This window comes from Protopterus annectens, chromosome 12.part0, assembly GCF_019279795.1.
Source record: "Protopterus annectens isolate FY-2018-M chromosome 12.part0, PAN1.0, whole genome shotgun sequence".
NCBI classification, from domain to species: domain Eukaryota; kingdom Metazoa; phylum Chordata; order Ceratodontiformes; family Protopteridae; genus Protopterus; species Protopterus annectens.
The window spans coordinates 489,519,808-489,536,785 of record NC_056746.1 but is presented as its reverse complement, the minus strand read 5'-3'; the positions used below and the strand labels follow the sequence as shown (position 1 = coordinate 489,536,785).

At 38.7% G+C, this 16,978-nt stretch overlaps 1 protein-coding gene across 4 annotated transcripts in view; it reads right to left on the bottom strand.

Moving 5' to 3' along the window:
- The window catches only part of METTL22 (methyltransferase 22, Kin17 lysine), a 937,139-nt gene that overhangs the window by 82,601 nt on the left and 837,560 nt on the right, over positions 1-16,978 (bottom strand). For all 4 annotated transcript variants that reach the window (XM_044089598.1, XM_044089595.1, XM_044089596.1 and 1 more), the window contains one exon: positions 12,155-12,323. In XM_044089598.1, coding sequence (XP_043945533.1) covers positions 12,155-12,323 — 169 coding nt within the window. The remainder of the gene's footprint in view (positions 1-12,154; positions 12,324-16,978) is intronic.

Sequence of the window (16,978 nt, the reverse complement as noted above, 5' to 3'; positions counted from 1 at the left end):
TCTAGGGTGGGTGGAAGTTGCCCATTGTTTGATCAGTTACTGCTGGGGCCTGCATTTGAGGAAGTTATGCTTTTTCAGGAGTTGCTGTTCGAAGCCATGGGAGTATATCATTGTTACCTAAAAAGAGTCAGGTTTGTTTGTAATGCTGCATATTCTTTAACTGTTAAAGAAAAGATTTGGAAGGGCAAATATGTTGATGTTTTTGCATTGATTGATGCGGGCAGTGCACAACATTTAGCAGATTGAACCATGAACAATAACACAATGTCCATTGTCACTAGTAAACATTCACTCAACCAACCAAATGATTTCATAAAATCTCAAGACATTATTGTCTAGAACCACATCCATGTAAGTACAAATTAAACCAACAAGTTTCTGTCCATACTGACTATGATTGAGCAGATACCTATGTAAATATTCAACACCTTGCAAATTCAGTATAACCGTGAGCAATGACACAACGTCCATTGTCACTAGTAAACATTCACTCAACTCACCATATGATTTCATAAAATCAAGCAGATCTTGTAGGAACTGCTTAGTGTCCCTTAACACAACCATTGACATGTCTAATATAGGTCTCACATGTTTTTCAACAAAAAAACACAGAAGGGTTCAACCCTTTCCTGCCACAATAGGTCTGAACAGTGGTACTATGGGGTCTTTATGAATCTTAGGGAGACCTTGAAATAGAGGCACTATCGGTGCATCAACTGTCAAAAATTGCATCAATTCCATAGAAATGGAATAACTAAGTAAACAATCATTAAAGAGAATCCACAGCTCCCTACATATGCCTTCAATCCTCTTGACATTAATTCTTTCATAGACATCAGTATCAGCTAACATAGACATAATGGAATCATAGCAGAAACTCCTATTCATAATCACTATCATACCACCCCTGCAGGGTGGATGACTATCGTCTGCTCACTCTGTAACCTATTCAGTGTTGCATGCTCGCTGTGATTTAAATTAATAAAATGTCTCCCATCCTGTATACTATTAAATACTGTATGAAGCTCATCTTCACATATTTACTGAAAGCCTCCAAAATAGGGTTGGTCTGATGTCTAAGATTCATAAAGACCCCATAGTACTATTGTTTTGACCTATTGTGGCAGGAAAGGGTTGGGTTACTGAACACTTCTCAGTTTTTGTTGAAAAACATGCGAGACCTATATTAGACAAGTCAATGGTTGTGTTAAGGGACACTAAGCAGTTCCTACAAGATCTGTTTGATTTTATGAAATCATATGGTGGGTTGAGTGAGTGTTTACTAGTGACAATGGGTGATGTGTCATTGTTCACGGTTGTACCGAATTTGCAAGGTGGTGAATATTTACGTAAGTATCTGCTCAATCATAGTCAGTATGGACAGAAACTTGTTGGTTTAATTTGTACTTTCATGGATGTGGTTCTGGACAGTAATGCCTTTGTCTTTGAAAATGGCTACTACATACAAAAACATGGCATAGCAATGGGCATGTGTTGTGCCAATAGCTATGCAAATACAGTAGTGGCTCAATGGGAAATGGATGTGGTACTTAACATGGAAATGTTTGATCGGAATGTGTTATTCTATTGCCGTTTCATTGACAATATTTTCTTTGCTTTGGAGGGGTATGGCTGATAGCTTACATGAATTTGTTGAGGAATTGCATACATCTAGTGAATTTTAGAGATTCACTTTGAAGTACTCTGATACATCTGTTGAATTCTTAGATGTGCATGTTACCAAGGATGGAGGGTCTCATATTAACACAGGTCTGTATAGAAAGGACTGCTATAAGAACACGATGCTACATAGGCAAAGTATGCATTCAAAATGGATATTTAATAACATAGTCAAGGGGCAGGGGATAAGGATGTCCAGATTACACAATACTGAGGAAAGTTACAGGCAAGGTAGAGATACTTTGTGTCAAGATTTGAGTGACCGGGATTATAGACATTCAGATTTTACCCCTATACTTATACAAGTTGGATGGGGTGCGTGAGGGATGAGCTAAACCATATTTTTCTGATAGACCTACTTCTAGTAATATAGATCAAACTATTCATGAAGAGTAACATGAAACTGTTGTGAGAGTCCTGATGTTTTACACTAATAATGTTGATAAGATCAAAAAAGTTTTTGAGACACACTGGTCATTGTTGATGACGGAAGAAAAGATTGTTAGAGTGGTGGGGGATATCTCCCATTTCTGTTATAAGAACTGTATGTCATTGAAAAGATTGTTGTGCTATCCAGATAGGATAGTTAAGAGCCCAGGTGGGCCGGCTGGTACACTCGCTTGCAGCCAGTGTGGTTTTTGCCAACATAAAACTGCGGACACATTCTTACATCCGGATACCTGTAAGGAATATAAGTTCACTCCTAGGGCCACTTGCGTTACTAGGCACATAGTCTATTTAGTGCAGTGTCATTGTTGTTAAAGATTTTATGTGGGCAAGATGGGACGTGCTTTAAGAGAACATCTACGAGAGCACTTCTACAGTATACGCACAGGAAGCAATAACAGTGCTATATCTAGATATGTGTTGGCTAATAAAGGTAATCAGGTTTTTAAATTTAGGGTCATTGAAAGTGTAGGAACCAGTGTCAGGTTAGGAGACATTGAGAATAAGATGGAAGAAGCAGAGCTTCGCTGGATCCTTAAGCTTAGAGATGATCGGGGCTCAATGGGGTAGTTTCCATCAAGCTGGTTTTGAATAAGAGTGGTATACCTAAATAGGCTGCCTCACTTTTTCTTTTATTGTTCTTACTATTTATGTATTTTATATATCGGTGTGACTATGACTGTAGGATTCATTCTGGGGCTTGTTTATACTGTGCATGTATTACTGCAGCAATTCTGACTGGTCCTGTTGCATGCAATATGTGAGTGTTGTTGCTTTAAGAGCTCACTCTCTGAACTTGATGATGCAGTATGCTTTAGTTCCTTTGTGAAGCTGGCAATGGAGGAAGACACAGACAGTAATGAGTGAGTGAAATACTGTGCATTTACTGGTTTATTTTAAAAAGTATAAAGTGAGTAGCTGATGTTTTTTATTTAAATGTTTGTTTCTGCTGCTATATGTTTTTGTTCATGCTGTGTATTTATAACTGTAGCAACTTTGAATATTGATGCATGCATTATATGAATCTTGTTGTTTTAAGAAGCTTGTTTCCTGGATTTGATAACGTAGCATGTTTTATCTGTGCACAACAGCATCACTGGGTGTTGGTGACGAGATTGGTTAAACAGGATGTGGATGTTTAGTTATGTTTTTTAGAGGATTTTACTGGGATATCTTTTTGGCAAGACAATTAGAGGTTGTGTATAGATGTGGCTGGTAGTTAATTTTAAAGAGCAATGGTCTTCAGCTGAAATTAGGTTAGTGTTGGTACAATTAGGGGTATGATCTTGGCGTGGTACCTAACAGGAGATTATTAGCACAGATGGGCAAGTATATGGTTTGTGTGGCCCGAGATAATACTTAGATTGGTGTAGCAGCATGCTCATTATTTTTAACAGTATTGCGTGAGCTTGTGAGCTTGTCACTTTGTTAATCATAGGGTGGCTACTGCACTGAATATTGAGGTTTTGTCTTATTACGAGTTTGTAGACTGGGATTCTGCATTGTTTAGAGTAGATGGGGTACATTTGAGCCATAATGGTCATAGTTTGCTTAATGTGAATTTGGCCATTTTATTAAAAGAAATACTGCAAAAGTATCAAGTCTGTTTGTTTAGATCAAAAATGGGGAAAAGCCTGTAATACAGTGTGGCGGGTGGTTTTAGAGGGAACTTGGAAGATGACCCCCTATTCTCCCTTTCTTTGTGGACTGGTTTAAAAATATTGGAGTGGGTTGTGGTACAATGCTCAGGTTTGGCATGGGATAATACAGTAAGATGTTTAACACTGCTGTTTTCATAGTGGTAAGTGGGTCAACACTGCTATGATTGCAAAAATATATATAATGCTATTTTACTGATGTCTGCCATAATTGCAGTATTACTTGTGTACTGTTTACCGAATGTTAAACAGATCTCACTAAATTATTGGTGCTACTGTGTTGTGCACGGGTATTCGGCCAAATGTAATTTGTGGAGCAGACGTATTTGCACATAATATGCCTATTTGTTTGTTTTAGGTTTAAGAATGGAGGAGAGGGTTAAATTTTAGTGTGGTTAGGAAGGGCGTAATGAGGCAGGAGTAGTGAAATGGTTAGTTTGGGAGGAGGAGGATTATATAAGGCTTTGTTGGTAATGGTTTGGTCTCTTTGATGTGGAGGTTTGGAATACACCCATCCTTCCCAGCCTTTTTCTTTTTATTGTTGTGATAAGGGTTGGAAGTGGTGCAGGGTGGAATGGTGGGTGTAGTTTATAGGTGTTTTGGAAGGAGGCCCCTCTTTTACCCTTTTTTAGTGGATTGGTTTAAGAAAATTGGAGTGGACAGTGTCAAACTGCTCAGGTTTGGCATGGGATAATACAATGAGAGGTTTAACACTACTGTTTTAATACTGGTGACTGGGTCAACGCTGCCCTGATTGTAAAAATATATAAAATGTTATTCTGTTTATGAGATTTTTATATTACTTGTTTACTGTTTGTTAAATAAACTGGTGAACTGGTTTATTGTTGTAATTGTTGTTTTGGGGAGGGGTACACGTATAAAAAATAAATTAAAACAGTACCTGACTATACACGAAATTTCAGACTGCAGCAAATTTAACTGAACTAACTTGTCAAATACAAGAGTTACAACTATGGAGAGCATTAATTAAACAGTAAGTAATTAGGAAAACAGACACCCAGTGCTTCAAAACAGAAATGGGTTTTACAATAATGATTCATTTACAGATATTTATATTTAGACCATAATCAATTTGTAAACAACTTCCCTAAATTTTCCCATTTGTTGAAATGCTTTCTCAATCTGCTAGATAATTTATATGATGTTTTTTTCAAACACCTTTATTGAATTACCACTTGTGACATAGACAAATTTTCCTTCATATAAAAGTAATCAAACTATATGAATGATTTTAAGTATCTGAGCATGGTAACAGAAATTTCCTGACTGCTATGATACACCAGTTGTAATATAAAATGTCACTAAAACAGATGCCATAATTAACAAAACACAATTTGGCCAGATTCAGTAAAGCTGACATAGCCTGTTTACACATGATAGTGCACTGTTTTAGATTCAAGCAAACAAGGTAGACACCGTGGCATGCTAATTGCAGCATAAGCAGCTGAATTGTATGTTAATCAACCAATCCAAGATGGAGGAGCTATTCAACAAGCTATAAAGCAACAGTGTAGACTCAGTGCTGGTTTTCCCCTGTGAGTTTTAAAACCTACTGGAATACAACCACAGAAAAGAGTCTACACAATAACAATGTTAGGGGCTGCTGTTGCTTTAATTGATGTGTATGTGCAACAGGCTGAAGTCTATGCTGCTGCTAATAGACCAAGGCCAAGAAGAAGAGTTTTCAAACCCTGTTTACCTTACCACAGTCTGCATGACATTGAAATTGTAGAGCACTACAGGGTGAATAGAGACATACTACAGGAACTCTGCAGCCTTTGTCCTCCTCAACTTAGAGCCAGGGCAAACTGAGGGGAACCATACCAGTGGAGACAAATGTATGTGTTACATTTGGAATTTTAGCTACAGATATCTTTCAGAGATCAACAGGGGACATGCTGGGGGTGTCACAGGTATCAGTATGCAGGATCCTCTGTCGATTCCTGAATGCTGTGTTCTAACATGCCAGTGACCACATACATTTTCCCCACACTCCTGAGGACAGGGCCAGAAATATGCAGGACTTCTACCCCATAGCACAGTATTCTGAAGTACTGGAAGCCATAGCTTGCACACACACAGAAATTAAGGCACCACCCAGAACAGGGAAGGCTCTACACAAATAGAAAGGGCTTCCACTCTATTAACTGCCAAGTCATGTGTAATTCCAAGGGAATCATCTTAAGCATGTGTGCTGGCAACCCAGGTAGTTACCACAACTGGCATATGTGGCACACCTCCCATTTATATCAGATGTTCACTAGGGGGAATATCACATAGGGTCATTTACTGGGAGATGCAGGTTATGCACTGGAACCATGTCTGATGACGCCCATCCAAAATGCACACACACCTGCTGAAGAATGCAATACTGAGGCACATGCTAAAGCCAAAAATATAATAGAGCATGTGTTTGGGCTGCTGATGTCGCAGTTCCAGTGCCTAGATACATCTGGGGAAACTGCAGTACAATCCACATACATGTATGGACATATTCATTGTATGTGCCATGCTACACAGTATCATCATGAGAAAACAGCTTCAGCAGGACCAACAAGGGGAAGGGGCACACATCCCACCACCAATGGCAAGGTCACCACAGCCACATGCAGGTGAGGAGTCAGAGAGGGAAATAGCAGCTACTATGGGTGTAGGCAGAAGTAGGTGGGCCCAATATGCCCTCGCATTGACTAAGAGGCAATGCATAGCACACTTACTCACCACCTAAGGGGCTAAAACCTTCCTCCTACACACATACATATAGTAACCTTGATGTCAGACATCGTCCACAACATTTACCTACCCATGTAATGTCTGTATACTCCTAGTGTCAGACAGTTTCAGCCCTGAACTAAAACTGTTGTAACTGCTGGATTTACAAGGGAAGTGTTGAACCTGGAGTGTATTGTGTAATAATACTAATGAATGGCATATCCTTGCATGTTGTTACTTGGAAGTGTAAGCAAGTAAAAGTTGGGTGATTTGTACAGATATGACTCCAATATGTGACAGCAGAGAGTTATGTGACTTACATCAAGAAGTAGGCCTCAGGCATCAAAGATTTGCATAGTCATACCTCTCAAAAGGTCACTGAATGTCCTTGGTTTAGCAACATACATTTGTACTGGAAAATCATTAGAGAGAGAAGTTAGAAAGTAATGAGACACATTTCAGTTTCAAACTTCACAACCTTAACAAGATCATTAACAATACTGATGCAAAAAAATGTTCGATGCTATCAACTCTCTTTCTAAGACCAATTATAAGTCAAAGATATAAATGCAGATTTACTAAGCATTAAGTCAGCTATGCACCCTGAGCATCAGACGCAAATGATATGTATCCCTGAATCCAAAAGATAGAAAACAGGGATATGGCACAGTTATCACTTGCACAGGGTGTTATGTGGGGGGGGCAGGAAGCCTAGTCTGACACAAAAGGTCGCTGAATGTGTATGAGTAAGAAAGAGAAGCAGGCAGATATTTGGACAAAGAAACAAATGATCAGTGAGACAAAATCAGCTTTAAGCTTCATGGCTGAACAATGTAACTGTTGTGTGGGTGTCTGTATGGGTCTTCCAGGTGAAATTGGTGTGTCAGTGTCTGCATGAACACAGCCAAACTCTGTGCTAGCTCTATGTCTTGGTATGTCAGACAGCTATGAGCCATGCATGGTAGAGGTGGCAATTCATTGTTGTCACACCCAACCATGAGAACTGGCTCTGCAAGGAGGTGCACAAGCATCTCCACACCCACAGTCAGATGCAGTGATGCTACCTGAATGTGAATGATGTCTGCTGGATGAGCTCTCCTCACGAGGGAGCCCAGGACCATGACCCCATGGCTTGACATGTCTGGGTGTAGATAGCTCAACCATTGATGGAGCAGTGGAAGTACTACCACTATGGGTGCATGATCGGGCTCAGCTACATTGGCTAACAGCAGATGATGTGGTTGACCTACACCGAAGAGGATGACATTCCCCTCCCATCAGACACTCCATCAGTGTCATTCATCTGACCCACTGAATCTGCAACAAGATGGAGGCAGTCATGCATGTCAGCCTGTGCCACAACTACAACCCTAAGCATTTATCTGGAGGACCAATGTGAATGTGCCTGTGCCTCCACGATGGCCCTAAACATATGCTGAGTAGCACAGTAAGAGCAACTGGATCAGGTGTAGGATGGACAGCAGGCCTCTTCCTACTACCCCTAACAATTGTCCTGAGTGGCACCTTGCTCACACTTTGGCTATGGCTAGAGTCAACAGACACTGAAGCCACAGTAAGCACACTTCCCTGATAAAGTGTATCACCCCCTACCTGTCCAATATCTGAGGGCTCACTGGACTGTGTAGGTTGTGTCCAATGGAATTACACTGGATGGCTGAATGTTGACCTCACTGTCAGATTCAATCTCTGCACCCCCGACTGTTCCTCTATTTGGCCACCATCATCATCAGAGTCTACTGATACTCTGACATCAGGTGGTAGAGGTCCCGCACTTCCTCTGTCAGGATAATGTTTGATAATAAGCAACAAACACAAAAAAAATTCATACCTATACTACTATAGTCCAATATATGCTAACAAACTAACAGTGGTGCCACTATTTCAGACAGTGCAGCAATACACACAACAGTCCTGACAACAACATCATAAACTAAATATTTCTTTTAACTGCTCATCAGTACTGACGTAAAAATGTTTAGCTTACCATGTACAGACGACTGTAGGCTCCCTGTACTGGATGGTCCTGGAAGAAGTTATGGAAAAGGTAAGGACATCATCACAATTAACAGTAACACGGGGGGGTAAAATGTTTTTCCCTGTATATATCCATTAACTATACTTTCAACAAGAACTTGGATGACAAGTCCAACCTAAGCCCATATGCAATCAATCAGAATGTGTTGTTATTAACTGGAGCAAACTGCAATTCCACCCCAACCAATTTCTTGTTAAACAGAACTAATGTATTGCTGTAAATATTTTACTATATAGCAGTATTTAAAAATTAAGATACACAAGCCTCCCTGGAAGGTCCTCCTAGGACATACTCGCTGTCCCTGAAACAGTAGCACCAATGTCAAGGACATGATGTTCTGCACTTTCTTGTGAGCTGTCTGGATCCCTAACAGTGGACAGGAACTCTTATTTGCTGTTTGTGGTGTCTCTCTCTAGCAGGCCTCCCTGGTACCTATCTGATCACAGGCCACTACAACTGCTCTCCTCTGTGCAGATGAGATCATGTCAGTGGCCCTATGGTGAACCTGATCACATGTCCTGCTGTGGCCACCTACTGCATTCACATCTGCAACTATCTGCTGCCAAATTTACATTCTGCCTGACATATCTCCATGTCCCCTCTCAAGCAGAAAGGCACCATGTCGCCTAAAAGCTTCCATAATGAACTGATTCTCAGGGTCATTGAAGGGGGGGGTGAGGACTGAGATGCCTGGGTGCCATAGTTCTAGGTGACCTAAACCAAAACAGAAGGATAATACACACATGTATCATATAACTAAACAAAAAGTGTGTTTCCAGATAAAACAGAAACGGTAGCACTTCACTATTACCCACTGGAGAAACATAAAACAGTCTAGATAATTGAAATATGAACAACAGGAATTGTGTGGTTGTAACATATTACATTCACATGCAAGGCTGGATTCAAAAGAAGGGGAGTGACAATAGCAACATATCCATGTCTGTGCCAAAAGAGAAATGCATATTTGCTCACCTACCTCCAAAAAACAGGCAAATGCCACATTTTGCGAACAAATCATCAATGAAATGTTAAAAGTACTATCAAACCAACAGTCCCTGAAATGTCTACAGATTTAACACAGAACATTTCAAGCCTTTTGCCAATCATGTATACCTGTGAAATGCCCTAACAAACATGCCATGTCATCAGTACACTTCTAAGTAATGCATACAGATAAAAGTGGCATTTGCTAATTAATATAATATTCAACAGATTTTTTCTAATGACATATCAGCAAATGCAGTATATAACTGAAAATACAATTATACTTTTTCAAGTTCAGTAGTCTACTGTGCAGATATATCCCAAAGTAATAGCCTCTTCCGTGTTCTCCACATAAACAAGTCTCCTCACCTTCAGGTTCCCTAGTTACGTGGTTGCCTTTTTATGATGTAGATTCAGGGCTGTGAGTATGGTGAAGATGCAAATGAGGTGTGACTACATTAGAATTGCTGAATCCCAAACACTTGGCTCTTTGCAGCAGATGTAAACATAGTGCAAACACTCCCTCAGTGTTTGTTGCTAATGGATTGCAACTGTGGATGATTACTGTTAGGGAGAAGGAATATACAACAGCAATGCAGACTGCCCTACCTCCAGTGGGTGTGTCAGGTTAGACTTACAAAGTGTAGAAGTAATTTTGTCAGAGTTGGAAATATAAGGAAGTAACACACAATTCACAACTTCTGTTCATTCACAATTTCTGTTCATTAACATCCAATCCCCCCTTCATTTCTTGACAGCTGTATACTATTACCATTTAATATCCTCACACATTTTAAGAACAATGATATAGAATGCCTTACCAACTGCATGACTCAAATTACTGGTTAAATAAGAAAAGAATTAGCAACAAACACAGAGAGGTAAGACAGAGCTGCATTTTTGCAAGCAATAGTCCTAAATGGTTGTGTAATCACTCAGTGCACTACATCCAAAATTAATACATATACAAATAACTGTTCTATGGTTTCTTAGCACTGTGGATGATGTGCCAGTTGGTTGTAAGCAAAAAGATTTTAGTGCCTGGCTGCAAAGCTATTTGTGTGGCAAAGAGGGATAAGGCACCCTTACTGTGTTCTGAAGGTTCACTGGAGTGAGAGTTCAACTCCAGACCTATGTATAAATATTTCATGTATACTAAAAAACAATTTGTAGTGTTTATTTCATAGGTTGCTTTTCTTTCTTTCAACTACTTGTCCCTTATAATTTTTTTGACCAGTGTTTGTACAATGTGAGGCTTTGCACAAACAAGAGAAACAGATAAAATGAATGTGAGGTTTGGCTGTGCTTACCTCATTTGTGCAACGCTTAGCAGTGCTCAAACCCAGACTAGTGGCCCACCCAGGAAGCAGACAGAACACCTTCAGACAAGGCATCTGTAAAAGTGTAAATGTCAAAAAAGATACATTGTTGCAGTTTTTGTTTTCCATCGCACAATGCTGCTAAGCGATATTGCGCTACTGTTTACAAGATCACTGAAGACAGATACATTCAATACATCTGTTGGGCAATGTGCAAACACAGTAAGTGGTGTTGCACAGTGATTAACACAGAGAACTTAAGAAAGTAGTAGGAAATTATGGAATTGTCATGTAAGTAGTCCTGTGGCAACAGGTGTAAGTGTAGGGCTGGAATACAGATGGTCCTGAGGTCTAGTACAGGGTGTGCAACCTATTTCACTGTTGTGATAGTGTAGTTTATAGCAATGAAGTGAAAAAATATACAAGTATTATTTCAACATTCTTATGGCAACAGGTGCAAGTGTAGGGCTGTCATACACATGGTCCTGGGTTTTAATACAAGATATTCCACACATTTATACTGTTATTCCATTTCCCATTATATTCGCTCTCACTTATGATAGTGGAGCTGATATGAATTATATGTATGAGGGATAAGAGACCCTTACTGTGTTTTCAGATGTATGACTGAGGTTATACTGTCTACTATATTTCTGTAAGTATGATTCTGTTATCTGGACTTGGATGGCCTTCACAATTAAATAAGACACATACACAACTGGAGCTATATACAAGAAACTTGTCAGGTCACACACATATATCTGTAAGACCTCAAATTGCCCCCTATATTTATGAATGATTATTGACTATGTGTGAGCAGCACTTCTTCTGACAAAGATGGAAATCCACTGTTGTGGAAGAACATGTTTTGTCCCTTATGCCTAGGTTTGAATCCCATACTTTAAAAATTAATTTTACCAGTGTATAAAGCCAAAAACAAATTTGTCAGGTCATAACATTTATGCCCCCAATGCATGTCTGCAAACTTAAATCAACTAACAGTTGCCTTCCAATTTTCAATATATATTTCCACGCTACAACAGCAATTACCCATCAAACTAAGGTCAAGTGTCAGATTCAGTATAAATAAGTTAACACAAAACCTCAAATGGTTACATGGCCTTGACTACATCACTACCACGACCATACCATGAAAAGATGATGACATGGCAAAATCTCAATGAAATATAATGCACCACAGTATATTGAATATACACTAGGAAAACTGTGCTATACTTTAGGCTGTGTTAAACCAGTACCACCAACTCACTCACCAGATGCTCAAAGCGTTCATAATCAAGGTGCTGTGGAAAGGTGATGGGAACAGACTCCACAGTAAATTTTGTTTTACCATCTGTGATGTGTTCAAGATCATTCAGACAAGATCGGAAATGATCGTATGCTTCACAGGTTATATCCATATGTCTTAGGGTAAAGTTAAATCTGAAATACAAGATTCAATAAACGTTATTGTAAATATTCTGAATCTGAACATTTCTGAATTCACATGCCAATGAGTTTAACTTGCTCTTTTGCTTGGCTATATCTACATTGTTAAGTAAATATGTTGCAGTCTCAAAAGACACAGCACTTAAGTACTTCATCTAAGAGACAAAACAATAACATATCAACAATTATCCCATGCAGACAAACAGGCAAGACCCTGGTAAAGTACATGACACTGCACTTCAGGAGCAATATCCCTTAAATGGGACATAATAAACATTAATACTGCTAAATAAACACATCAGACAGACTCTGCAGTGGATAAACAATTACAAAGCTGTTCACTTAAATGTGAGTGCGCGCACACACACACACACACACACACACACACACACACACATCAGTTTACAATAGTTCAAACATCTCCATAGAGTGACATCAAGCTTCACATTTAAATCCTGTTTAATGCCTTAATTTACACATTCAGAAGGCTTCTCTGTTTTCCAAGTTTCTACTGATTAACTTTTGATATGCTTTTTCTTACAGCTATTCTTAACTTACCCACTTCAAGATATACTGTTATTTTTTACCATATAAAATTTGTGCTACCAGTATTGAATTTCTTGACTGGCTAGGCTCTTATAAATATGTCTATTCATAATTTTTGACATTAAACATCATCTTCTGTTCTCTTACTATGCAGATGGAAATATGTGGAGTTCTACATTTTCTGATCTTATATAGTGTTTACACTTTCTACATATTGTAAAATGTTCACTGTACGTACTTGCAAGACTGGACAATTTCTTGTGATCTTAAATTGTACTGTGTTTCTAATACTGCTGTTTTAATTATACTTATTTCTATATCTGTGATCTTAAAACAGTTTTCCATGCATGTCTACAGAATGTGATCCTTTCACTGTAATCTTTATTAAGTTAATTTCAAGAATGTAAACCTGTGTTTCAATAATTACTTTACTGCCTATTATTTTCAGAGAGTTTGATTTATTTTCCTGGATTGTAACTGAAAAGGGTCCGAGGACCAATCCATCTACTGGTTAACAAACACAAATTTATAAATTCATACGTATATATATATATATATATATATAGAGAGAGAGAGTAGTGAGTTACAAGGAGAGGGTTGCTGCACTCCTTTGGGTTGTCTTTTGGATAAGACATTAAATCAAGGTTCCATCTGCCTGAGTTGTTGGGAGATTAGGTGGATGCAAAGGATCCCATGCCACTTGCTGAGCAGTACAGGAGAGTTTCCCACTGCCCTGGCCAAATTACTCCTACTCAGTACAAATATTCTCCCTTGAAAAGAGGCTGGCCATACTTAGCAGGATTAAGCCACTCAATAAAAGGTAACTAAATAAATATAAAGCAATTTTACAAAATTCATGAAATTCAAACTAATAAAGTTTACACAAAAGTTTAGGAAAAAGCTGAATATACTAAATACAATACATTTAAATATACAAAAAGAAGAAGAAGCATTAATACACAAAACATTAAAGGAAATGTCAAACAAGTTCAGCAAGTCAAAATCATGGCAAAACAGCTTTTTTAACATTTCAAATAAACATTGCTATGTTAAATAAACATGCCATACACATTATAATACACATGGTTTGCTTTCAATATCAAATAATTCAATAGATGCAGGTTACCATGTGACCCTGCACTAGTTTAAACTGGTAACTGCAGAATGAATGAATAAATGTAGGAATAGAGTAATACAGTGACACTAAACTGAAGGGAATGTCGTATCAAACAGTCATTGCATGAATAAAATTAAGCTGTTCTACCAAAATCTCCACATTGACATAAACAAAAATAACCAATTTCAGAATGAAATTTATAGACTCATAGTTCAAAACTGTAATTGATAACAAACATATAATAATTCTGTCCCTGAGCATAACAATTAATACTTTTTAGAGAATGGGTTTACAGTACATCAGTACCCTGATTGGAGAATGAGTGTTCAGTACCCTGATTGGAGAATGAGTGTTCTCTATCAGGGTATTAATGCACAAGTAATGCCCAGTGAAAAATGAAACTGCTGCTGTGGAGCTTGGATTGAGAAAAACAGAACACCTGCAAATATTTTACACTAGCTAAGCAGCGCTTTTGCTGTTTAACTAGTCTAAAATTTAAAAAAGAAGACAACTAAAAAAAAAAGGTGTATGTGTGTGTGCGTGTGTTTATGTCTGCGTTTGTGTATATGTGCATGTCAGTGAAAATGACAGCAAGCGAGAGAGATTATTTTACCCTTGCTAAGCAGCACTTTTGCTGTTTAGTGAGTGTAAAAAAAAATAAAATAAAGTGTGTGTGTGTGTGTGAGAAAGAGCAAGTAATCGATCAAGCGAAACAGAAAAGTGTGTGTTTATGTTTCTGTCTGGATGTGTGCGTGAATGCATGCATGAAAGCAGAAAGAGAGTGTGTGTGTGTGTGTGTGTGTGTGTGTGTGTGTGTGTGTGTGTGTGTGTGTGTGTGTGTGTGTGTGTGTGTGTGGGGGGCATTAGCCATACTTTCCACTGAAAATTCTGTAGTTTCAAATATAAAAAGTATTATTGCATGTTATGTCTGGAGATTTTCTCTCTGGCACACAACTGAAAACAGGACCTCTTAGTTGGGCATTCCTACTTAAGAACTGTGATTAAAGAAAAGAAATAACTAGTAATTTCTTCACTTTCTGGACAAATTTCTTCAGTTATGACAGATATTTCTCTGTCTTGTTACCATGTAGTATCTTGATGTCAAGTAAATAACATACAGACACAAGATGTATGGTTTGGCCTCATGCAGGTTTATATTCAAACCAAGATCTCTGTAGAAGCAAGGGCTTATCACCGCGTTTATATTATGCTGTCAAAAACTCAAACCGTCGACAGTGTAATAATCGACACGAAAATGTCGAAACCCCCAAACATCAAACATACACAAAAAACCCCCACCCAAACGCAACACAAATTGCTCTATGCAGGGGGGCAAGCCCCTCTGCACCCCCCACATCCCCCGCTACTTAAATATACCAACTCCGAGATTGCACTACATTGCGGTAAAATTTCCGTTTACATGCACAATGACTTTCGCTTTTGACATTTTAGTGCCAAAAATATCAGCTTTGATATTGTCGGCCTTCAACAAGGTGATGTAGACCCCTTATCACCTGAAATGCAGATCACTGTGGGATCACAGGAAGTTACTAGGCTAATGGCCCTGAGGCCCTTACAAGCCTAGCCAAGAATGTAGTTTATCTTATTAGCACTTAGAAAAATAAGGATAAAAGCAAACCTATCCCCCTGGCAATCAAAAGCTACTCGCACCCTTATCAAAGCCAGAGATAGATCCTGGAAAACATGGTTACAATCTACAGACACTGTCTACCTACAAAGATACAAAAAATAAAGAAATCAGGTAAAACAACTCATCAATAAAGACAAAAAATTCTGGAATGTAATAAACCAAATACTACATCCTGGCAATCCTACCTCACCCAACCCATCTCCTGACAAATCACCAGACAAAACTGCCAACATCTTCAACACCTACTTCATAGAATCTATATCCATACAGTTTAATCCTAACCTCTCTAACACTACTCCTCCCAGCTGCCAAGAGACTTCCTCTACTGTTAACTCACCTAAGACTTTCTCCCTCAAACCTGTCCCCACTTCCTACATAAAAACTCTGCTCTCTAGACTAAAATCATGCTCTGTAAACGCTGGCAACATCTCATCATACTTTCTCCAGGCAGCTGCTCACTCTCTTGTCCTGCCTGTATCTATCATTATCAATAGCTCTATCTCTGAATCTAAAGTCCCATCTATCTGGAAACAATTCTATACTATACCCATTCACAAAGGAGGTAACTCCTCTGAAATCTCAAATTTCACACCTATTGCTATTCTCTCCCCTCTCCCCAAAGTCTTAGAGAAATGCACACACACAAGTTATACAACACCTCTTACAGGAAAAACTACTCACTCCTACACAGCATGGTTTCTGACCAAAACATAGCACCACTACTGCTCTTCTCTCCTTCCTCAACATTATTTCTTTAGCCAGAGATGATCATAAACGTATCTCCTGTCTATTCCTTGATTTCTCAAAGGCCTTTGATGCTGTTTATCACCCTCTGTTACTGAACAAATTGTCTGATCTTAATTTCTTCCATGACACTGTAGTATGGTTCTCTAGTTATCTCACAGACAGACTGCTATCAGTCAGATGGCACTCTGCACTATCTACTCCCCTTCCAGTAAAAACAGGTGTCCCTCAAGGTCCATTCTCAGGCCACTACTTAATATCCTTACCAATTTATTCTATTCTTCCTGTCCACATTCTTCCATAGTTCAATACGCTGATGACTCTACAGTCATCACCATAGGTAATTCTCCATCTGAACTCTTATCTGCCACCCAGTCTTCCTTTAATTCAGTAGAGACATGGCTCTCTAACAATCAGCTCATCCTCAACCCTAAAAAAAAAAAAAAATTACCACTCTTTCTCCCCAAAACAGTTAACCATATCAAATCTTCCTTTTCTATAATGTCACTTAACAACACCTCTATTGTAGCTGAATCAAGCACAAAACTCCTCGGTGTTAACATTGATGATCAGCTAAAATTCGATCATCAC